Consider the following 25,374-nt stretch of genomic DNA (forward strand, 5'->3'; position numbering starts at 1 on the left):
AACCTATTGAATGATGAAAGGCCTTGACCGAATGGATGTGCAGAGGATGTTTCCTCTGATGGAAGAGTCAAAAGCCAGGAGGACACAGCCTCAGATTAGACGGGTGTTCTTTTAGAATGGAGATGATGAGGAATTTCTTTAGCCAGAGAGTGGTGTATCTGTGGAATCCTTTCAGGCAACTGTGGAGGCCAAGTCTTTAAGTATATTTAAGGTGGAGGTTGATAGATTCTTGTTTGGTCAGGGAATAAAGGAATACGGGGAGGTAGGCAGGAGATTGGGGGTGAGAGGAAAATTGGATCAGCCAAGATGAAATGGCAGAGCAGATTCAATGGGACAAATGGCCTATTTCTGCTCCTATATCTTATGATTTAAAATGATATGAATGTGAATGTGACCAACTTGGTGAGCCTCAGATCTAGATTAAGTGGATGCTACACTTGTGCTAATATATCTTTTGTAAAATAGAATCTGAAACAAAGATTGGTATTGGGTCTTATTCGGTCCCCTGTTGTACAGTGCCATGCGTCAGAGTGTGCATGTGCTCCTAACAGCTACCCTGTCTGAAAATGATGACACCTTATCTGTGACAATCTTTACTTGATGTATGGTTAGAAAACAGGTCCTTTGGTCCACTGTGTTAATGCAAACCATCAGGTTCTTGTCTATTCCAATCACCTCGCCTGTTGCACTATGATTTTTTTTCAAGTGCTCCTCTAAATAATATTTAAAAGTTGTGAGAATACTTGCCTCTTTCACCCTCTCAAGCAGCAAATTACAGTTTTCAGCCATTCTCTGGTGAAACAACTCTTTCTCCAATTCCCTCTAAATCACTGACCCCATAACTTGGGCAAACCTATACTTAATAGTGTTGGCTTCCTCTTCCAGATGGAAACATTATCACTATCTCCCCTGTGTCCCTCATAATTTTATGTATCTCAGTCAGCTTCACCCTCTGCATTCTTGGCTCAAAGGAAAACACTCCCATCCATCCAGGCCTTCCTCGTAGTTGAACATTCCATCCCTTACCACTTCCTCTGCACCCTTTGCTGTGCAATCTCATGCTTCCTTTGTGTGGTGATTAGATACTCACTTGAGCCAGTAAAGTTAGACTATTAATGAAGAGCAGAATTAAATTTCTGAATGGTGAGTCTAGCAATAATGTTTTGATCAGTTAACATTGCTGTTGTTACTCCTGACTTAGGCTTTAGAAAATTTATCTGCTGAAGAATTTAAGTATACAGTGGATTCTGGTTAATTGGGCCTTTGGTTAATCGGGGCAGCTGCTTATTTGGGCCTTTGGTTAATCGGGGCAGCTGCTTATTTGGGCCAACTCTTAACAAATATTAATAAAAAAAATAGCCAGGATTCCATTTGTTTATTTGGGACACTTTACCACTTAATTGGGACAGGAGACTGTTGCCGAACAGTTTTTAACTAGTGTCAGTCACGTGCACATGTGTAGCCATTAGACACTACAACGCGCTTAGAGTGAACAGCTTTTAAATAGCATCATTTGCATGTGTCTGTGTTTAAAAAGCAACAATTTTTGTCACTGATAGTTGGTGAGAAATAAGCAGTAAGACAATTTGGAACTGTTTTGCTCACTGTGGTTTCTAGCATTCAGGCTTGGAGATGCCAGAAACGGTCAGGAGTGAAAATGAAACAATTTCACTGGTTCAACAAGTTAGGAACTACAAAGAATTTAAAGGTATCGATAATCATCTTGAATGTTGCAATGAAAATGAAGATTTGGAGATGCAATCGTCAAAAGGATTGCATGAAGTGCATTATCTGCACAAAGAGTCTACTCTGATTTTGTTTATTTACAGTCAATCAAAAGAACACAGCAGTGTGTGTTAGAAATTCCTTCAGTAACTATAAGGAACTAATACAGTTTCGTAATACTGTTGTACTATTGATAGTGTTCTAATTTGTTCTGTATTTCATTTAAATACATTGTTACTAAGTTAAACAGCAGTATGTCTTTTTTTTAATTCCCCCTTCTATTTCCATGAAACTTCGACAAATTTGGGCACCCTGCGAAAATTCCACCAGTATGTTGATTTTGCTGCCAGAGGTGAAAACACATGAGACCTGGTTTATACCAACATACCAGTTGCCCAATAAAGCAGTCCCTCAACCCCACATTGGACTCTCAAATCATTTATCTGTAACGTTAATTCCAGCATACCAAACCACTCATCAAACTGGTGAAACCAGTTCTAAAGGTGATTAAAAATCTGACTTGAGGGTGCAATCTCTGCTTTGATAACACGAACTGGAGAATGTTCAGGGAGGTTGTTACCTATGGCAACCATGTTAACATTGAGGAACACGTGGATTCTGTGACCAGCGACATAGAGCAGTGTACTGAGGATGTTACCATCAGAAACACGTCCAAGTGAGGGAAATCAGAGGGCTTATTGCAGAGGTCCGTGCCAGACTGAGAGATCGTGATGCTGCTTTTGGATCGGGAGATGTGACAGCTGTCATGGAGGTAAGAACTGTGCTTTCCCACTCCATCAGGAAGGTGAAATGGGAGCATTCTCAGAGACTTTACAGTCACATCTGTGATACCAGAGATTAAGATGCATGTGGCATGGGAATTCAGAGGATTGCAGACTACAAATCTACCTGTGCATCAGTGACCAGGATGCTTCACTCCCTGAGAGCCTGAATGTCTTCTACATCCAGTCTGATGTGCAGTACAAAGTGTTAGCAAGGAAGGCACCCCACCCCCCAGGGGAGCAGACACTCCATCTGGCTGATGCTGAGGTGAGGAAGACTCTGGCAAGAGTCAACCTGCACAAAGCTGTGGGGCCGATAATATACCAGGTTGGGTTCTGAAAGACTGCGCAACCCAACTGACGGAGGTGCTGATGGATATATTAAACATCTTTCTGGAACAATCCATGTCCCCTTGATTTTCAAGGTGGCAACCATCATTCCAGTGCCAAAAATGTGACGGCAACCTACCTAAATGACTATTATCCAGTGGCATTAACATCAACCATTATGAAATGTTTTGAGCAGCTGGACCCTTTCCAGTTCGCTTATCGCTCAAATCGATCCACTGAGGATGCAATAGCCTCTGCCCTCCACTCTGTCCTGTCCCACCTGGAAAATGGGGTCTCGTGCCAGATTGCTGTTTATAGACTGCATTTCAGTGTTCAACACCATCATACCCCAGAAACTGGTGAGGTAACTGTCCTCGCTGGGTCTCAAAATCTTCCTCTGGACCTGGATACTGGACTTCTTAATGGTAAGGCCCCAGTTAGTCCGTATGGGACAAGAGATGCTGCTGCCCATTACGCTGAGCTCTGGCACTCCCCAGGGCTGTCTGCTCAGCCTGCTGCTGTTCACACTGCTGATGCATGACTTTGCCACAGGATGCAGTTCAAACCGTGTCATCAAATTTGCAGATGACACAACCATGGGTGGCCTTATCAAGAACGATGAAGAGACGTTGGTTCGGAGAACCGTTGTCTCGTTTCTATATACATTATATGGTTATATATGTCATACCTGTACGTAGTTAAATGACAATAAACAAATGGGCCAAATGTAATGGTCCCAATTAACTAGAACCTACTGTACTACTGAATAGATCCAAAAATATACAATTTATTATGAATGAAATTGACTTGCAATTAAATAGTGTCTTCTATTGCCAGTCTGGCACGGACCTCTGCAATAAACTGTGGCTTCTGATTTGCAATTAAATTACACCCAAGTGAAGACGGTTTGCGATGCAGGAAACCCAGTAACCAGTTTGCATATGCAAACTATAGTGTAATGATGACTGGCTAAATTATACCTGTTATGTTTAAAGATTGACTATTGTCCAGAACAATGGCAGAAACTCCCATATTGCTCAGTCTTGGTGCAGATGCATTGCACTATGCGTTTCAATGTACACCTGACAAATAAGACTATAAGACTGTAAGATATAGGAGCAGAATTAGGCCATTTGGCCCATTGCGTCTGCTTCAACATTTCATCATGGCTGATCCAATTTTCCTCTCAGCCCCAGTCTCCTGCCTTCTCCCCATATCCCTTCATGCCCTGACTAATCAAGAACCTATCAACCTTTGCCTTAAATATATATAAAGACGTGGCCTCCACAGCTGCCTGTGGCAATGAATTCCACAGGTTCACCACTCTCTGGCTAAAGAAATTTCTACTCATCTCCATTCTAAAAGGACTCCCCTTTATCCTGTGGCTGTGTCCTCTGGCCTTAGACTCTCCCACTGTAGGAAACATCCTCTCCACATCCACTCTACCAAGACCCTTCACATTCGATAGGTTTCAATGAAGTCACCTCTCATTCTTCTGAATTTAAGTGAATACAGGCCCAGAGCTATCAAACACTCTTCATACGACAAGCCATTCAATCCTGGAATCATTTTCATGAACTTCCTTTGAACCCCCTCCAATTTTAGTGCATCCTTTCTAAGATAAGGGGCCCAAACCTGCTCATAATACAATACTCTAAATGAGGCCTCATAAGTGCATTATAAAGATTTAACATTACATCCCTGTTTGTCCTCTTGATATGAATGCTAACATCGCATTTGCCTTACTCAACCTCAAAGTCAACCTGCAAGCTAACCTTTTGGGAATCCTGCACAAGGACTCCCAAGTCCTTTTACGTCTCAGTTTTTTGTATTTTCTCTCCATTTAGAAAATAGTCCAGCCTTTCATTGCTTCTGCCAAAGTGCATGACCAAACACTTACCGACACTGTATTCCATCTGCCATTTCTATGCCCATTCTCCCAATCTGTCAAAGTCCTTCTGTAGCATCTCTACTTCCTCAAAACTACCTGCCTATCTTTCTTCATATTGTCATCAAATTTTGCAACAAAGCCATTAATTCCATCTTCCAAACCATTGACATGTAACATAAAAAGAATCGATCCCGACACGGACCCCGGTGGAGCACCATGTCACTGGCAGCCAACCAGAAAAGGCTCCCTTTATTCCCACTTTTTGCCTCCTGCCAATCAGCAATTGCTATATCCATGCTAGAATCTTTCTTGCAAAACCATGGGCTCATAGCCTATTAAGCAGCCTTGTGTGGCACCTTGTCAAAGGCTTTCTGAAAATCCAAGCACACAAAATCAATCGATTTTCTTTCGTCTGTTCTGCTTGCTACTTCTTCAAAGAATTCCAACAGATTTGGCAGGCAAGGTTTTCTTTTTAGGAAACCATGCTGACTATGGCCTATTTTATCTTGTGCCTCCAAGTACCCTGAGACCTCAACCTTAATAATTGGCTCCCAACATCTTCCCAACCACTAAGGCCTATAGTATCCTTTCTCCTGCCTGTCTCCCTTCTTGAAGAGCAGAGTGACATTTGCAATTTTCCAGTCTTCTGGAACCTTCCCAGAACCTAGTGAGTGATTCTGGAAAGTTCATTACTGATGCCTCCACGATCTCTTCAGCCACCTCTTTTAGAGCTTTGGGGTGTACACCATCTGATCCAGGTGACTTATCTACCTTCAGACCTTTCAGTTTTCCAAGAACCTTCTCACTAGTTATGGTAACTTGATGCACTGACACCTGGAACTTCCACCATTCTGTAGAGTCTTCCACAGTGAAGATTGATACAAAATGCTTATTCAGTTCATCTGCTATTTTATTGTCCCCCATTACTACCTCCCCAGCATCGTTTTCCAGCAGTCCAATATTCATTCTCACCTTTCTTTTGCACTTCATATATCTGAAGAAACTTTTGGTATCTTCTTCAATATTATTGGCTAGCTTACTTTTGTATTCCATCTTTACCTTAATGACTTTTTTAGTTTCCTTCTGTTGGTTTTTAAAAGCTTCCCAATTTTCTAATTTCCCACTGATCTTTGCTCTATTATATGCCTTCTCTTCAGCTTTTATATTGGCTTTGATTTCTGTTGTTGGCCAGGGTTGTGTCATCTTTCCTTCAGAATACTACTTCCTCTTTGGGATGTATATATCCTGTACCTTTGGAACTGCTTCCAGAAATTCCAGCCATTGCTGCTCTGCCGTCATCCCTGCCAGTGTTCTTTTCCAATCAAATCTGGCCAACTCCTCTCTCGTGTCTCTGTAATTCCCTTTTATTCCACTGTAATACTGATACATATGACTTTAGCTTCTCCTTCTCAAATTTCAGGGTGAATTTGATTATATTATGATCACTTTCCCCTAAGGGTTCTTTTACCTTAAGCTCTGTAATCAATTCTGGTTCATTGCACAACACCCAATCCAGAATAGCTGATTCCCCAGTGGGTTCAACCACGAGCTGCTCTGAAAAGCCATTGCTTAGGCACTCTACAAATTTCGCTTCTTGGAATCCAGCGCCAACCTGATTTTCCCAATCTACCTGCCTATTGAAGTCCCCCATGACTCCTGTAACATTGCCCTTTTGGTTTGTATTTTCTATCTCCTGTTGTAATTTGTAGGCAACATCTTTACTACCGTTTGGGGGTCTGCATACAACTCCCATCACAGTCTTTTTAACCTTGCAGTTCCTTAGCTCTAAACACAATGATTCGACACTTTCTGAACCTATGTCCCCTCTTTCTAATGATTCGATTTCATTTTTTTACCACCAGAGCAAATAAACGAATCTTGAAAATAAACTTGAACCTTAACTCCATTTGAGAGCGGATGAGGTCACGTTTTAACATCTTGTTTTATTCATTGGTGTAGCATTTATTCATTATTACTCAAGATATGAAGAAATAGGAGTAGGCCATTTGGCCTCTCAAGTCACTTAGCAATATCATGGCTGGTTTCCTATCTCAGCATTTCCTGTAGTATATCGATTTCCTTTGATTCCTGGAATATATGGAAATCTGTTGAACTCAGAAGGCAATCAACAAATACAATTTTGGAGGGCTTTTATAAAGAGAATTCCAAAGGCTTGCCTTTATCTGAGTAAAAGCATTTTAAGTGCCTTACTACTTGGAACTATGATTTCTGGCTCTAGGTTCCTTTAGTTGGGGGAAATATTGTGCCTACATCTACTCAGTCAGGAATCTAAATATTTTGTATACTATCTAGATCTAATTACTAAACATTTTGGAGTGAATCTGAAGCAATGGAACTACATCTAAGTTGCAACTAACCATAACTAACTGAGCTGATTAGAAATTTATGTCAGTCTCAGAATTAAATGGTTTGTGTAAACAACACTATCTCCCCTGCTTTTACTTTTGACAACTGGATGGAATATCTTTTCATGCACCTTTTGTTGGCTCTGTACAATATACACCATGTTCAAAGTTTATATTCAGAACTCTTCTCCATTGGATAATGCAGCTGATAAAACATTTTCTTACTGGCTTTATTTATTTCTCTGTAACTAAGGGTTTGACTGGTGGCACATCAGGGAGCCTAGACCCATATGGATCCCTGGAGCAGAAAAAATTTGTCTGGTACGCAAATAACTACCTGGTGTGAAAAATTGTTAATCTCTCATTGTGGCTGTCCTTGGTGTCTTCAAGAATACAGAAGGCTGAAAAAGTAATTTCATTCAGTTTATGCTTCACGCTGATAAAGATGGGAGTCACAATTTACTGCATTTTATTTTGTAAAAAAGCTGATGCTTTAGGTAGTAATCTCAGTAGAAGACAGCCCATAAATAAATGATATGCTTGACTAAAAATATCAGTCTTTAGTTAATTGAGTGTTCAACAAGAGTGGTCCATACAAGTGTTTGAATCAGCAAGTGGCTCTTTTAGCAAATACAAACTTGGGCAATATTCAAGGTATGGCAAGAATATGAATTTCAACAGTTTGTAACACTGGTCTTGCAAAACTGATCTCTTTTTTGCAGATATTTAAAATCTTTTGTCTCCTTTCACATATTGAATTGTTGTTTCTTATTCATCTGGTTTTAACTCTCTGTGCTCACTTGTTTAAACCATTTAAATCTTATTTATATCTGTTCAGTAACCTTCTCACTATTGTCCCAACATAACTCCTAACCACCTCATAACCTCGATTAAAACAAGTACCCCTAAGCTGAATTACAGGGATGAGGTGCGAGTGAGTGACATAAGGGTGTCCTGGTAAAACCTGAAGTCTGTGAACATCATTACGTCAGTGGCTGGACTTGTACTTTACAAACTGAAAGACTGGAGTCTTCAAAGTGGTGTACTGAGCCCGATCATTATCAGTGAGCTTCCATCAAGTGGTGAGGATGTTTGTTAAATGCACAATGTTCATTTGCATGTGGAAATCTCAGTAGTGAGTCCTTGTCTGCGTGCAGTGATATTAACACAAACATTCAGGCACAGGTTGTTATGTAACTACCTGCCTTTGGCATTCAATGGCTTTACCTCATTGAGCCTCAGACTGTCAGCATCCTAGTGGGTCACCATTGAGCAGAAGAAACTCATCTCAAGCAGACACACAGATATCAGAGCTACAGTAGCTTTTGAGGCTAGGTATCCTATGGCAAATGACTTGCCTCCTGATAACTCGAGGTCTTTCCACCATCTACAAGGCACATGTGAGGAGTGTGATTGAATATCCTTCTCTTACTTTGATTAGTGAAAGTCCAATAACAAACCAGAAGCTCAGTATCATTGAGGACAAAGTAATGTGCTTGCCTGGCACACTGCCATCCATATTTATCATCAAATGGTTTAAAATGTACAGCAGTTTCTTAGCTCAGTTTTTCCAATGGACTTCCCAAACTAATGATTTCTACCACCAAGACCAACAAAAGCAGCAAGTGATTAGAAAGTAAACTGTTGGGTCTAAAAGCTGAAATTCCTTAATAGCTCTCTCTACTGGGGTAGTATCACCAGAAGAACCGCAGCATCTCAGGAAGCAGATCTACAATATGTACATTTTGGAGCTTCCAGCTGGATCATGGTGCCTCCTTTCCTTATTTATTTACACACTTTCTGTTTACCTTACTATTGAACATTATTCTTTTACATCTTTGTTGAACCAAACTTCATCTCAGATTTGTTCTGGCATCTGCAACATTTATTTATAGTTTCAATTATTTCATAACCTTCGTGCTGAAGAAATGAATTGGCCTACCTCTGAATTCTATCAATGAATAAAATTTACCATTTGAATTAATCTCTTAATTATCCTAAAACTCAGAACAGAATTTTCTGAACACTAAGTTCTTGGATCCTGGCTGTACACGTATATTGTTTTAGTATCAGTTCCATTTTGACAAGCCTGCATCTTATCTCCTCAAAGCCATTACAAGATTAAAAGACAAAGGAGCAGAATTAGGCCATTTGCCCTATCAAGTCTCCGCATTTGATCATGACTGATTCTTGTTCCCCTCTCAACCCCATTCTCCTGCCGCTGCCTTGTAACCTTTGACACCCTTAATAATCAAGGATCTATCAACTTGCACTGCAAAGATACGCAACGATGTGGCCTTCCCAGCCATCTGGGCAATGAATTCAGCAGATTCACCACCCTCTGGCTAAATAACTTTCTCCTCATCTCAGTTCTAAAGGGACTTTCTTTTATTCTGAAACTGTGTCCTCTGGTTCTAGACTCGCCCGCCTTTGGAAACATCCCCTTCACATCTGCTTTATCTAAGCCTTTCAACGTTTGGTAGATTTCAATGGGATCCCCCAACCCCCCCTCCTTCTGAACTCCAGCAAATACAGGCCCAGACCTTTCTCATATGTTAACCCTTTCATTTCTGGTATCATTGTCTTGAACCTCCTCTGGACCCATCCTTTCTTGAATGGTGCCCTAAACCACTCACAAAGCTCCAAGTGTGGTCTGACCAATGCCTTATAAGGCCTTACCTTTACCTTCTTGCTTTTATATTCTAGTCCTTTTAAAATGAATGGCAACATTGCATTTGCCTTCCTTGTAAGCGATTCGACCTGCAAATTAACTATTTGGGAATCCTGCAAGAGGATACCCAAGACCCTTTGCACCTCTGATTTCTGAATTTGCTACCCATTTTTGTAAAAAAAAAGTCTGTCTTTACTCCTTCTACTGAAGTGCATGATCATACACTTCCCTATACAACATTCCCTCACACTTTGCCCACTCTCCTAATCTGTCCAAGTCCTTCTGCAGGTTCCCTGTTTCATCAACAATACCTGCAGAAGGACTTCCATCAGCCGTCATGCAGATCATTTACATATAACATGAAAAGAAGTCACAATACCAATCCCTGCGAACACAACTTATCACCAGCAGCCAACCAGCAAAGGCCATTTTTATTCCCACTCGTTGTCTTCTGCCGGTCAACCAATTTTCTGTCCATGCTGGTATCTTTTCTTTAATGCCATGGGCTGTTTATCTTGTTCAGCAGCCTCATGGATTGCACCTTGTCAAAGGTCTTGTTAGGGTTTAACCAAGCTTCCATACAGAACCTACGAACAAACAAATTATGAATAACGTAGGCCATTTAGTTCATTGAGCCTGCTCTGCCATTTAATGTGATTATAACCTGGACTTTGCTTTCTTGTCCACCCACTGTAGCCTTTTAACCACTTAACAAGAATCCATCTTCTTTTGCCTTGAAAAATATTCAAAGACTTAATTCCGCTGTTCATTAAGAAAGAATTTGCAAAGTCATAACCATGTGTGAAGAGGGAGAGGAAGTGCCCCTCCCACATCCACCCTGTCAAAAACTCCTCAAGATATTTTAGGTTTCAAACTTCTGTATTTCTCTCCATATTTCTTTCCATTTACCTTTTTAGACAAAAGCCAGCATTTTGTTAGCCAATGCTTTTCATTTCTTTTTGAGTATGGTATTTTATTAATATGCATGTCCAAACAGCCTTTGCTCCTCTACAGTCCTCTATCTTAGATTAAGAGAACGCTCAGTCCTCTTTTATTGTCATTTAGAAATGCATACATGCGTTAAGAAATGATACAATGTTTCTCCGGTGTGATATCACAGAAAACAAGACAGACCAAAGACTAACACTGACAAAACCACATAATTATAACATATAGTTACAGCAGTGCAAAGCAATACCATAATTTGATGAAGAACAGTCCATAGGCACAGTAAAAAAAAAAAAGTTTTTTTTTCCTCCTGAGTCGATTGACTCCCGAGTCCCCGATAGCGGCGGCAAAAGGGAGAAACTCCCTGCCATAAACCTCCAGGCACCGTCAACTTGCTGATGCCTTGGAAGCAGCCGACCACAGCCAACCCTGAGTCTATCCGTCCGAAAACTCCGAGCTTCCGACCAGCCCCTCCGATACAGCCTCCGAGCACCATCCTCTGCCGAGCACCTTCGACCTCTCCCCAGCCGCTGAAACATGCAAAGCCGAGGATTTCGAGGTCTTCAGCTCCAGAGATTCCGGTTACCACACAGTAGCAGCGGTAGCAAAGCAGACATTTCAGAAGTTTTCCAGATGTTCCGCTGTGCTCTCACGTCTGTCTCCATCAAATCAGGATTGTGCACGGTCCCCTACTTGATGGATAACAGATATTCATCACCAGAGAGGCTGTGCGTGCTGTCGTCGCACCGCCATCTTCTCCCCATTACAACTTATCTTCCATTATTAGGGAATATTTTGATTTATTTATCTTTTGATCTTTGATTTATCTGTCTTTGAATCACAACTGGATAGGGTCAGCAACTTAAAATTCCTCAGTGCTATTATTTCGGAGGATGTGTCCTGCGCCCAGCACGTAAGTGCATTATGCAGAAAGCACAATAGCACCTCTAATTTCTTAGGAGTTTGCGAAAATTCAGTATGACCTCTAAAACTTTGACAAGATCTGTTGTGCAGAATATATTGACTGGCTGCTTCACAGCCTGGTATGGAATCACCGATGTCCTTGAACGGAAAATGGTACAAAAAGTAGTGGATATGGCCCATTCCATCACGGGTAAAGCCCTCCCCACCGTTCAGCACACCAACATGAAACGCTGTCACAGGAAAGCAGCATCCATCATCCGGAATCCCCACCACCCAGGACATGCTTTCCTCTCTCCTCGCTTCTGCCATCAGTCAGAAGGTACAAGAGCCTCAGGATTCACACCACTGCATTCAGAAACATTTATTAACCCTCAACTATCAGGCTCTTAAACCAACGGGGATAACCTCTCAATTTCACTTGTCCCATCATTGAAATGTTCCCACAACTAATGGACTCACTTTCAAGGATTCTTCATCTCATGTTCTCCATATTTATTGTTTACTGTACTTACTGCCCATTACACCACTGGCATTTAGGGCAGCAATGAATGTCCTCTGTCTCTGACAGTGTTCCTTCATTATGTTAGTAGCTCAGCTTTCATTACTGTCAGTCATGAAAGTCCCAGGTGGAGACCCAGGAATACCGTCATGCATGGATTCTTCATTGCTGTTTCTGTAACAGTTTTGTTTTACCAATCAGGGTTGTTAGCCCTGAGATTTATTGTTTATTATTATTTCTTTCTTTTTGTATTTGCACAGCTTAGTGTGTATTGCACACTGGTTGAAAGCCCAGTTTGGTGTGTTCTTTCATTGATTCTGTTATACTTAATATGCTTTTATGGATTTTTTGCATATATAACCATATAACAATTACAGCATGGAAACAGGCCATCTCGGCCCTTCTAGTCCATGCCAAACTCTTACCCTATCCTATTCCCACTGACCTGCACTCAGCCCATAACCCTCCATTCCTTTCCTGTCCATATATCTATCCAATTTAACTTTAAATGACAACATAGAACCCGCCTCAACCACTTCTGCTGGAAGCTCCTTCCACACAGCTACCACTCTCTGAGTAAAGAAGTTCCCCCTCCTGTTACTCCTAAACTTTTGTCCTCTAATTCTCAACCCATGCCCTCTTGTTTGAATCTTCCCCACTCTCAATGGAAAAAGTCTAACCACGTCAACTCTATCAATCCCCCTCATAATTTTAAACACCTCTATCAAGTCTCCCCTCAACCTTCTACGCTCCAAAGAGTAAAGACCTAACTTGTTCAACCTTTCTCTGTAACTTAGGAGATGAAACCCAGGCAACATTTTAGTAAACCTCCTCTGTACTCTCTCAATTTTATTGACATCTTTCCTGTAATTCGGTGACCAGAACTGTACACAATACTCCAAATTTGGCCTACCAATGCCTTATACAAATTCAACATTATATCCCAACTCCTATACTCAATGCTCTGATTTATAAAGGCCAGCAAACCAAAAGCTTTCTTCACCACCCTATCCACATGAGATTCCATCTTCAGCGAACTATGCACCATTATTCTGAGATCCCTCTGTTCTAAAGCATTCTTTAATTTCCTACCATTTACCATGTATGTCCTATTTTGATTAGTTCTACCAAAATGTAGCACCTCACATTTTTCAGCATTAAACTCCATCTGCCATCTTTCAGCCCACTCTTCTAACTGGCCTAAATCTCTCTGCAAATTTTGAAAACCTACTTCATCATCCACAACACCACCTATCTTAGTATCATCTGCATACTTACTAATCCAATTTACCACCCCATCATCCAGATCATTAATATATATGACAAACAACATTGGACCCAGTACAGATCCTTGAGGCACACCACTACACACCGTCCTCCAATCTGACACACAGTTATCCACCACTACTCTCTGGCGTCTCCCATCTAGCCACTGCTGAATCCATTTTACTACTTAGATGTTAATGCCTAACGATTAAACCTTCCTAACTAACCTTCCGTGTGGAACCTTGCCAAAGGCCTTACTGAAGTCCATATAGACAACATCCACCGTTTTACCCTTGTCAACTTTCTCAGTAACCTCATCAAAAAATTCAATAAGATTTGTCAAACATGACCTTCCACACACAAATCCATGTTGACTGTTCCTAATCAGACCCTGTCTATCCAGATAATTATATATACCATCTCCAAGAATACTTTCCATCAATTTACCCACCACTGACGTCAAACTCACAGACCAATAATTGCCAGGTTTACTCTTAGAACCCTTTTTAAATAATGGAACCACATGAGCAATACGCTAGTCAATTATATGCCTTTAAGAAAATGAATCTCAGGGTTGTAAATGTACTTTGGTAATAAATCTAGTTTGAACTTAGAACTTTTGATATTGAATTTGCTTGCATTATGCTCATCACTTCACTTGCTCCATCCGATAATTTAAATTTGCTTGCTAATTTGGTGAAAATGTTAAATTCTGTGCACTTGCCTCTTCCTTCATTAGGAAGAGACGTGATTTGTCACAGTCCGAGTGTTTTTCCTTATCTTCTTATGCGTTTCCCTGCCTCACTCCCAACCATTTAGCAAGTTACAAGGATTACCTTTGATCTGAGTTGCCCTTTATATACGTATCATAATCCGCTAATTGAATGAGAAGTTGACAAAGACAACATGCAAACAACTAACACATCAAAGTTGCTGGTGAACGCAGCAGGCCAGGCAGCATCTCTAGGAAGAGGTACAGTCGACGTTTCAGGCCGAGACCCTTCGTCAGGACTAACTGAAGGAAGAGTTAGTAAGTGGCTTACTAACTCTTCCTTCAGTTAGTCCTGACGAAGGGTCTCGGCCTGAAATGTCGACTGTACCTCTACCTGATCTGTGGTTTATAAATCCATGTTGACTCTATACATTTCGTATTTGTTCAACTGCTCATTTACCCTGAACATAGTTTTCAGTGGCTTTTTCATAATAAGTCACAACTCTCCCTCTTTCCTTTCCTTACTGGTTTATCCTCTGCATTAAATAATTAATCTACCAGGCCAAACTGTTCAATGTTCATGTTAATATTTAAAGAAATAGTTTGTGCAATCCTGCATGAAGAATGCTGGTTGAAAACATGCATTTTGCGATCTTCATTGTGAAATGAAATTATTGTCCAAAGTTTTTGAATTTTATTTTAAATGATTTTGGAACATTTATTTTCTGATCAACTGAAGAATAAACAAGCAAATCTCAGAACTGGTGTTGGCCAACTTTGTAGACGTAACACAAACAAGAGAAAATCTGCAATTGCAGGAAATCCAAGCAATACACACAAAACGCTGGAGGAACTCAGCAGGCCAGGCAGCATCTATGGAAAAAGGTGCAGTCAATGTTTCAGGCCAAGACCCTTCATCAGGACTGGAGGAAAAAAAAGATGAGTCAGATTAAGAACGGTGTTGGGGGGAGTGGAGGAAGAAACACAAGGTGATAGGTGAAACTAGGGGGAAGGGGTGAAGTAAAGAGCTGGGAAGTTGATTGGTGCAAGAAATCCAGGATTTGAGGGGGAGTCTGATGGGAGAGGACAGAAGGCCGTGGAAGAAAGAAAGGCGGGGGGAGACCAGAGGGAGGTGATGGGCAGGTAAGGTGAGGAGAGAGGGAAAATGGGAATAAGGAATAGTGAGGGGGGTGGTGGGGTGCATTAGCAGAAGTTCAAAAAGCCGATGTTCATGCCATCAGGTTAGAGGTTACCCATACAGAACATGAGGTGTTGCTCCTTCAACAAGTGTGACCTCATCGCGACAGTAGAGAAAGCCATGGTCTAACATGTCAGAAGTGGAGTTAAAACGGGTGGCCACTGGGAGATCCTGCTTTTTCTGGCGGACAGAGCGTAGGCGCTTGGCGAAGCGGTCTCCCAATCTACATTGGGTCTCACCGATATACAGGAGGCCACACCAGAAGCACTGAATACAATAGATGACCCCGACAGACTCGCGGATGAAGTGTTGCCTCACCTGAAAGGACTATTTGGGGCCCTGAATAGTAGTGAGGGAGGAGGTGTAACATTTGTTCTGCTTGTGAGGATAAGTGTCAGGAGGGAGACCCAAGCTGTGTCTACTAATGAAGGAAAAAGTTAAGGGATAGTCATTGCAATTGTGACTAAGTGACAGAGAGATTGTAGATAATAGTGGCAAAGGTCTAAGTTTAACATGGCAAATCTTCTGAAGAGTCTGTCTCCTCTCCTCACACTCAACAGAGCCATTTTATATTTTTCAAACACAAACACAGCAATAACTGATTAGCTACTGTTTAGCTATAATTAACTTAACATTTTAAGTATAGTAGGTAACTTTTGCATGGGCAGAACCACTTTGAGTATTCGTATATTGGTGGTCGGTCTGAGTGATTATGAGCACAAACTTGAGACCCTAAAATGTATTTTGTTTGTTTACAGTCGTGAAGGAAGCTTTGTTGAATATACAAATATATACACACTTTGTAGATTATTAAATGACAAAATAGACATGTCCTAAACTCTGTGTTGTGGCAGGGTTCCACAGTATGTTAATACAGGAAATCTCTGTTTGGTGATGAGATCAGAGAAATCATTAAGGTTTCAATGAATGACAATCAACATATGAGCCTTCACCTATTGTCTTCCCCTGCAGCGTTACAATGCTACAGAATCAGAATGTTAAATTTAGTTAAGACTACTGCTGCTGCCAGTTTGCTTCATAATTATTGTTGCATGGGCAAGTCAATTGTCCATCACCTCCTGCACAATTGAAGACTTCTTTACAATCAGCCATAACTAGCACTACTGAGTGTCTCCCAATCAATCTGTGCCAATTTCACCAATGCTCCGTGTCACTCAAATTTATTTAAATATTCTATCGGAACTTTTGTATTGGCCTGCCTTCTAACAAGATCTTTTTCCATTCATCTGTGGCCTCATTCCAAGCATACGAGCCCGAGCTCTCCATTTCAGTGTGCCATCAGTTTCAAAAGTAAATATTGAAAGCAATAGGTCTGGTCCGCTGGATGAGATTCTAAATTGGAGAAAGGCCCAGTTTTGATGGTGTCAGAAAGGAATTGGCAAGTGTGGATTGGGATAGGTTGTTTTCTGGCAAAAGTGTACGTGGTAAGTGAGAGGCCTTCCAAAGTGAAATTTTGTGAGTGTAAAGCTTGTTCCTGTCAATAAAAAATAAAGACAACAGGAGTAGGGAACCTTGGCTTTCAAGAAACATTGAGGCCCTGGTTAAGGGAAAAAATGGAAGTGCATAGCAAGTGTAGGCTGGTAGGGACAAATGAGGCACTTATGGAGTATAAAAAAATGCGGGAGAACACTTAAGAAAGAAATCAGTAGGGCTAAAAGAAGGCATGAGGTTGCCCGAGCAGACAAGGTGAAGCAGAATCCTCAAGGATTCTACAGATACGTTGAAGCAGAAGGATTGCAAGGAACAAACTTGGTCCTCTGAAAGATCAGAATGTGTGGAGCCAAAAGAGGTGGGCGAGATTTTATTTAATTTTTTTGCATCTGTATTTACTCAGGAGACAGACAGAGTGTATAGAAGTGAGGCAAAGCGGCATTAACTTCATGGAACCTATAGAGATGACAGAGGATGAGGTGTTTGCTGTCCTGAAGCAAATTAGGGTGGATAAATCCCCAGGGCCTGACAAGGTGTTCCTTAGACCCTGTGGGAGGCAAATACAGAAATTGTCAGGACCCTAGCAGAGATATTTAAAACATCTTTAGCGATAGGGGAGGTACCAGAGGATTAGAAGATTGGAGAATAGCCAATGTTGTTCCGCTGTTCAAGGATGGCTCTAAATATAAACCAGGAAGTTGTAGGCCTGTGAGCCTGACATCAGTAGTGAGAAAGTTATTGGAAAGTATTCTAAGGGAGCAGATATTTAAGTATTTGGAAGACATGAACTGATTAAGGATGGTCAGCATGGTTTTGTGTGTTGTGGGTCATGTCTAATCAATCTTAGAGTTTTTCAAGGAGGTTATCGGGAAAGTTGATAAGGACATAGCAGTTGATGTTCTCTACAAGGCATCTGATAAGGTCCCACGTGGGAGGTTAGTCTAGAACGTACAGTTGCTCAGCCTTCAAGATGAGGTAGTAAATTGGATTAGACATTGGCTTTGTGGGAAAAGCCAGAGAGTGGTAGCAGATGGTTGCCTCTCTGACTAGAGGCCTGTGGCTAGTGAGTGCTGCGTCCGTTGTTGTTTGTTATCTACAGTATATAATGATTTGGATGATAATGTGGTTAACTGGATCAGTAAATTTGCGGATGACACTAAAATACGGGGTGTATTAGACAGTGAGGAAGGCTATCATGGTTTGCAGTGGAATGTGGGCCAGCTGAAAAATGGCAGAAGAATTTAATGCAGACAAGTGCAAGATTTTACACTTGGGTAGGACCAACCAGGGTGGGTCTCACACAGTGAATGGTAGGGCACTGAGGGGTGTGTTAGAACAAAGGGAACTGGCAATACAAGTCCATAATTCATTGAAAGTGGCATCACAGGTAGATAGGATCATAAAGAAAGCTTTTGGCACATCAGTCTTCATCAATCAGAATATTGAGTACAGGAGATGGGATGTCATGTTGAAGTTGTATAAGACATTAGTGAGGCCTAATTTGGAGTGTTGTGTGCAGTTTTGGTCACCAACCTACAGGAAAGATGTAAATAAGGTTGGAAGAGTACACAGAATACTAGAGGACCTGAGTTATAAGGAAAGATTGAATAGATGAGGACTTTATTTCTTAGAACGTAGAAGACTGATAAGAGATTTGATAGGGATGTACAAAATTATGAATGGTATAGATAGGGGAAATGCAAGCAGGCTTTTTCCACTGAGGTTGGGTGGGACTACAACTAGAGGTCATGGGTTAAGAGTGAAAGGTGAAAAGTTTAAGGGGAACTTGAGGGGAAATGTCTTCACTCAGCGGGTTGAGAGAGTGTGCAGTGAGCTGCCATCATAAGTAGTGCATGCAAGCTCAATTTCAAAGTTTAAGAGAAGTTTAGATAAGTACATGGATGGTAGGGGTATGGAGGGCTGTGACCCTAGTGTAGGTCAGCGGGAGTAGTCAATTTAAATGGTTCAGCATGGGATAGATGGGCTGAAGGGCCTGTTTCTGTGCTATTATCTGACCATTTAAAAAAAAAACTTTTTCTCAATGTGTGACTTGAAGGGCTGCCACTCTATGACCTAACCAGCATAATTTCTGGCTGATCTGCCATTATGTGTTGTCTACCATTTCAATAATTATTTTGCTTTGGTTTTTTAAAATTTATGTGCCTGCATTTGAATGAGCTACCTTATTATCTGTCATGCTCAGACTTGCATTCCCAACTTGCCATAATTAATTGCGAGCTTCACAGACTGGTTTTAATTTAAGTACTCTTTGTCCTCTGTGATTTTGTCATTTTTAATGCGTCTTGATTTTTTTTTACTATCTTCATTGTCAGTGTCAAGTATGAATCTTCAGTAGGTTATAAATATCTAATGAAATCAGTTATAGAATTCACAAACTTGCAGTTTGTCCATTGATTGTGTCTATAATTTTCTTTAAACACATTGCAACCAGAAAGCAGCCATAGCCTTAAAGCAATGACAGACTGAACATGACAGTCTTTATTCACGTGCAATATTTCATAATGTAATTTTCATTCCTAATTGGATATTAAAGTTGTGTCATTTTCAGTGATACACGGCCAACCCTCAGCATCAAGTTTATGTGTATATGTTAAATCAGACTGTATATTCCAAAGTACACAAGTGGTTGAAGCATTGACTTCCATATTCTTACGTAGAATCAGGAAGTTCTGGAAATACGTTGTGAATCAGACTGCACTTGTAGAAAAAGCAAAATAGAAATATTTGTAATGTTTTAGTCAACTTGTTAAAATGATGTTTCTAACTTTTTGTTTTCTAATCATTCTGTAGGATTTTGAACAGTTATCCCACGTACCTGTTGAATACTGAAAGATGCCTCCTCCTCCTCCTCCCCCAGCGCCCCCTCCTCCAACATTTTCACAGGTAAAAATGACTCAGAGTTGCAAGTTTATTTTGGTTTACGATGATAAGATTGTTCTGTTATTTATTACAAATTACTATAAATTGCACATTTAGACGGAGACATAACGTAAAGATTTTTACTCCTCATGTATGTGAGTGATGTAAGAAGTAAATTCAATTCAATTAAAATGTTATTATATTTATAACAAACATTCTGTTACGTCATAGCCCAAGTCTTTGGAAAGTGGCCTATTAAGATTGCACTTCTATCAGTAAACCTTGTGGTTAATCTTTCCTGTATAGTCGTGGCACTAAGAGCTTCACAAAACCTCCAGAAAGTTATTTGGAAGAGAGACCGTTGTTAAAGTACAGAACTAGCAGATTTGTCCTGAAAGTTTATTCCTTTATGATCTTGTACACATCCCAATCTGACACTGTTTGCCCTCATCTGTCAGTGAAGTTACAGCACTGAAGTCTCTAATCTGCAGAACACTTTGTGTCCTTCTTGCCCTCAGAGATTCTTCTAAGTCAGGGGTTCCCAAACTTTTTTATGCCATGACCAATACCATTAAGCAAGGGATCTGTGGACTCCAGATTGAGAACTCCTCCTCCTCCAAGTTATCATTCCTGTGGAGAAACATAGATCCACCAGTTTAGGGGAGCAAGAAATTGTGATCAGTAGGAAATTCAAATTAAATTGGTTTATTATTGTCACATATACTGAGGTGCATTGAAAAGCATTGTATACCTAGGCGATTCATATAGATTGTTTCTTTAGTACCTAGAGGGTAGTACAAGGGGAAACCAATAATGTAAAATGTTGCATTACAGTTATAAAAAGCATAGTCCAGGCAGACAATGGAGTTCCAGACCATGACAAGGTAGATTGTGAGGTCAAGAGCCAATTTTATCATACATGAGGTCTGTTCATCAGTGGGATAGAAGCTGTACTTGAGCCTGTTGGTATACATTTCAGATTTTTGTATCTTCTGCCCAATGGGAGTTGGAAAAGAGAGAACGGCTGGAGTGGGAGGGGTATTTGATTATGCTGGCTGCCTTACCAAGGCAGCAAGAAGCACAGACAGATCCGTGGAGGGGAGGCCGGTTTTGGTGATGTGCCAAAGTGTCAGTTGATGAAAACAAAAGAAATAGGAGCTAGGAATTAGGCCAACCCGTCCTTTGACAGTGCTCTTTCATTCATTAAGATCATAGCTTATCTTACAACTTGGCCCCGTTTTCTTGCACTGTTTCCATATCTTTTGATTCATTAACATCTGGGAATTATATTGATTCTTTGTTTTAAATTTACACAGTGACTGAGGTTTCGCAGCTCTTTTTGGGGTTGGAAGTTCAGATTAAGATTCTGACAGCACCCTTCCATTCTTGCTTACGTCATAGAAGGAAGCTATTCGATCCTTCATGACTATGCCCGCTCTCAGAGCAACTCCTTACCTATTGCCTGTTAGGGCAGTAATGAAGGTGTTCCACCTATCTATTCTTGACCATCTTGTCTAGTGCCACAGATGTAGTTCAGGGTCCTCATTTCTGCCGCTAAGGTACAGCACCAAGTTATCTTTGGTCTCCCACGTTTCCTCCACCCTTCAGGGGTCCAGTGAAGTACTGTCTAGGTGATGGAGTTGGCCTCTCTTCTCATCACTTGCCTCATCCATCTCCAAAGTTTCCTCATGATGCTTGTGGCCATGTCCTCTTGAAGACACTGAAGGAGCATGGTGTGAAACATAGATAACCTACAGCACAGTGCAGGCCCTTCGGCCCACAAAGCTGTGCCGAACATGTCCCTACTTTAGAAATTTCCAGGGTTACCCATAGCCCTCTATTTTTCTAAGCTCCATGTACCTATCCAAAAGTCTCTTAAAAGACCCTATCGTATTTGCCTCCACCACTGTTGCAGGCAGCCCATTTCACGCACTCACTACTCTGCGTTTTAAAAAAAAACACTTACCCCTGACATCTCCTCTGTACCTACTCCCCAGCACCTTAAACCTGTTCCCTCTTGTGGCAACCATTTCAGCCCTGGGAAAAAGCCTCTGACTATCCACATGATCAATGCCTCTCATTAACTTGTACACTTCTATCAGGTCACCTCTCATCCTCCGTCGCTCCAAGGAGAAAAGGCCGAATTCACTTAACCTGTTTTCACAAGGCATGCTCTCCAATCCAGGCAACATCCTTGTAAATCTCCTCTGCATCCTTTCTATGGCCACATCCTTCCTGTAGTGAGGCGACCAGAACTGAGCACAGTACTCCAAGTGGGGTCCTATATAGCTGCAACATTACCTCTCAGCTCCTAAATTCAATTCTATGATTGATGAAGGCCAATACACCGTATGCCTTCTTAACCACAGAGTCAACCTGTGCAGTAGCTTTGAGTGTCCTATGGACTCAGACCCCAAGATCCCTCTGATCCTCCACACTGCCAAGAGTCTTACCATTAATACTATATTCTGCCATCATATTTGACCTACCAAAATGAACCACTTAACACTTATCTGGGTTGAACTCCATCTGCCACTCCTCAGCCCAGTTTTGCATCCTGTCAATGTCCCGCTGTAACCTCTGACAGCCCTCCACACTATCAACAACACCCCCAACCTTTGTGTCATCAGCAAACTTACTAACCCATCCCTCCACTTCCTCATCCAGGTCATTTATAAAAATCAAGAATAGTAAGGGTCCCAGAACAGATCCCTGAGGCACACCACTGGTCACCAGCCTCCATGCAGAATATGACCCGTCTACAACCACTCTTAGCCTTCTGTGTGCAAGCCAGTTCTGGATCCACAAAGCAATGTCCCCCTTGGATCCAATGCCTCCTTACTTTCTCAATTAGCCTTGATTGGGGTACCTTATCAAATGCCTTGCTAAAATCCATATACACTACATCTACTGCTGTTCCTTCATCATATGGTTAGAAATCTTCCTTGGCCAGAAAGTAGGGAGGACCTTGCCTCCTGTGTGGAATGACGACAGCTTGGCAAGGTCGTTCTCTGTCAGTTGTTTGTGCTAGCTTGTACATTCCAATCAAATTTGGCCTTGGCCTTGGCAGTGTTCAGGGCTTCCTTCATAATGCTAGTAGCTTCCTCTCTGTTTTTACTCTTGTCAACCAATCAAGCCCCAGGTGGAGACTCAGGAGTACCATCACACACAGCTGTAGAAGGATTCTTCCTTACTGTTTCCGTAACAACTGGGTTGTTAGCGTTGTGCTGAACCTCATACCTGGAGGACTCTTAGTCTGGCCTCTACTATTTAACCTGTTTGCATGGGTGACCCTACCAAGAGCCAAAGCACAAGACCCTGACTCTAGCCAATGTAGCTCTCTGGGTCATTGGGGCACACAAGCCTCCAAACCCTTCAACTAGGTTTTGGTGCTCTTGGAGGAGAGCAACTCCATTCTCCCACTCAAAGTCTCTGTGACCTCCAGTCCACATAATCCCATCTGGTTCTCCCCACATGAGGGACAATTGTAAACACAAAATGCTCTACAGATGCTGGGGTCAAAGCAACACTCACAACACGCTGGAGGAACTCAACAGGTCGGGCAGCATCCGTGGAAATGATCAGTCATGTCCATACATGGCCTCCTCTACTGCCATGATGAGGCTAAACTCAGGTTGGAGGAGCAACACCTCATATACCGTCTAGGTAGTTTCCAGCCCCTTGGTATGAACATTGAATTCTCCAACTTCCGGTAATTCCCTCCCCCTCTCTTCCACTATTCCTATTTCACTCTGCCCCCTCCCCAGCTGCCTACTACCTCCCTCATGGTTCCGCCTCCTTCTACTACTCATTGTGTTTTCCCCTATTCCTTCTTCACCTTTCCTGCCTGTCACCTCCCCCACCCCTTTATCTTTCCTCTTACTGGTTTTTCACCTGGAACCTACCAGCCTTCTCCTTCCCACCCTCCCCCCACCTTCTTTATAGGACCTCTGCCCCTTCCCTCTTCAGTCCTGACGAAGGGTTCCAGCCCGAAACGTTGACTTATCGTTTCCACGGATGCTGCCCGACCTGTTGAGTTCCTCCAGCGTGTTGTGAGGGACAATTGTAAAGTAGCCAATTAACCTATCAAGCTTCACTTCTTTGAGAAGTGGGAGGAAACCAGAGTGGTCACACGGGAATGTATACAAACTCCTCACAGACGGTTTGAGAGGTTAAGATCAAACCTCTGTTGTTGGACCTGTGAAGCAACAACTCCAGCGGCTCTGCTACTTAAAGTAGTAGTCCTTAACTGAAGTACTGAGTGACTGTGCCACACAGTCTGCTCTTGAGGTAGTGGTCTTTAACTACAGTAATACTTAACATTTTGCTGATCTCAGCTGCCAAGACTTGTCCCTTATTTTTTTTCCCCCCTCTTAATGAAATTTTCCACAACTTAGAAGCATCTGGCTAGTTTGGAGGTTTAAATTCAACTTGGCTATGCACTGTAATTGTGGTATCCTGATGTGTAGTGCTTTGTAATACAAGAGAAAGATGCAGATTGCTTCACAGAAAATTATGAAATGATTTGCTGTTGAATCATACGAGGGGATATTGAGACAGAAAATAAAAAAATATTAGTTAAAGCAGTAGACTTTAAAAAAGGAACAGATGGATCGAAATTCTGAAAGGTTTGGCGAAGATTGAATTTCAGAACTTTGCGCTTTGGCATCTGGAGATATAAATGTTAACAGTGAAAGTGATTAAAATTGGACAACTCAATATCAGAAAAGCAAAAACATAAATCTCTTTTGGACGTTTATGTGGAGCCGTGTAGAAGAAATTTGCCAGCATAGGTCTTTGGTTACTGGTGAACAGGAAACAATGTGATTTAAGGTCCACTTAAGTTTATACATTGTGAGGATATGAGGTTGTCTGGGAGATAACACAGACAAGGAGGATAATTTCTGCTGCATATCAACTGAACCATGACAGTAATAGACTATAAAACCGTAAGACAATCGTAAGTAGGCCATTTGGCCCATCAAGTCTGCTCTGCCATTCCCTCTCAAATCCATTCGGGTTTGATGTTATTGTTGCTGTTTTTTTAGCAAGGGAGGGGCTTGGGAACTTGATGTTATAGTCTCTTTTTTTTGCGAGGGAAGGGGTTGGGGTTTTGGGTTTTTGATGCCCCCCATGCATTACATGTGGGCAATCTAAGTTTCTCATGCAAGGGAGGGGCTGGGGAGTTGTGGGGTTTGCGAGTTTTGTTTCTTTTTCTTTTTCAAGCCGGGGGGGGTGTTTTTTCTTTCAACAACTCTCATAGTTTGTTCTGTATTTCATGGCTATCTGGAGAAGACGAATATCAGATTTGTATCGTACGTGCATACTTTGACAACAAAATGAACCTTCGAACCTTAAGTAGACATACAGTAGTGGAGGCATTCGGGCAAGGTGATGGTGGGTGTGCGAATCTGACTTCACCCCGTGCATGGCGGGAAGCTGGATTCCATGGTAACGTAGTGGTTAGCATGACGTACCGCGTCGGAATTCAATTCCGGTGTCTTCTGTATGAAACCATGTATGTTCTTCCCATTAACACATGGGTTTTCTCTGTGGTCTCTGGCTTCTTTCCACATTCTAAAGAGATGCTGGTTAGTAGGTAAAATGGTCATAGTAAATCGTCTTGCGTTTAGGCTGGGGTTGGCGGAGTGCTGCTCAGGGGGCCAGAAGACCCTGTTCTGAACTGTATCTCAAAATAAATCAATCCCAAATGGCATGATTTGACCTCCG

The 25,374-nt window shown here is 41.6% G+C and overlaps 1 protein-coding gene across 4 annotated transcripts in view; it reads left to right on the plus strand.

Moving 5' to 3' along the window:
* LOC140199561 (WAS/WASL-interacting protein family member 1-like) overlaps window positions 1–25,374 on the plus strand; it is a 123,637-nt gene that overhangs the window by 68,342 nt on the left and 29,921 nt on the right. For all 4 annotated transcript variants that reach the window (XM_072261832.1, XM_072261835.1, XM_072261833.1 and 1 more), the window contains exon 2: window positions 19,576–19,668. In XM_072261832.1, coding sequence (XP_072117933.1) covers window positions 19,618–19,668 — 51 coding nt within the window. In that variant the 5' untranslated portion in view covers window positions 19,576–19,617. The remainder of the gene's footprint in view (window positions 1–19,575; window positions 19,669–25,374) is intronic.

This window comes from Mobula birostris, chromosome 6 (assembly GCF_030028105.1).
Source record: "Mobula birostris isolate sMobBir1 chromosome 6, sMobBir1.hap1, whole genome shotgun sequence".
Taxonomy (NCBI): Eukaryota; Metazoa; Chordata; class Chondrichthyes; order Myliobatiformes; family Myliobatidae; genus Mobula; species Mobula birostris.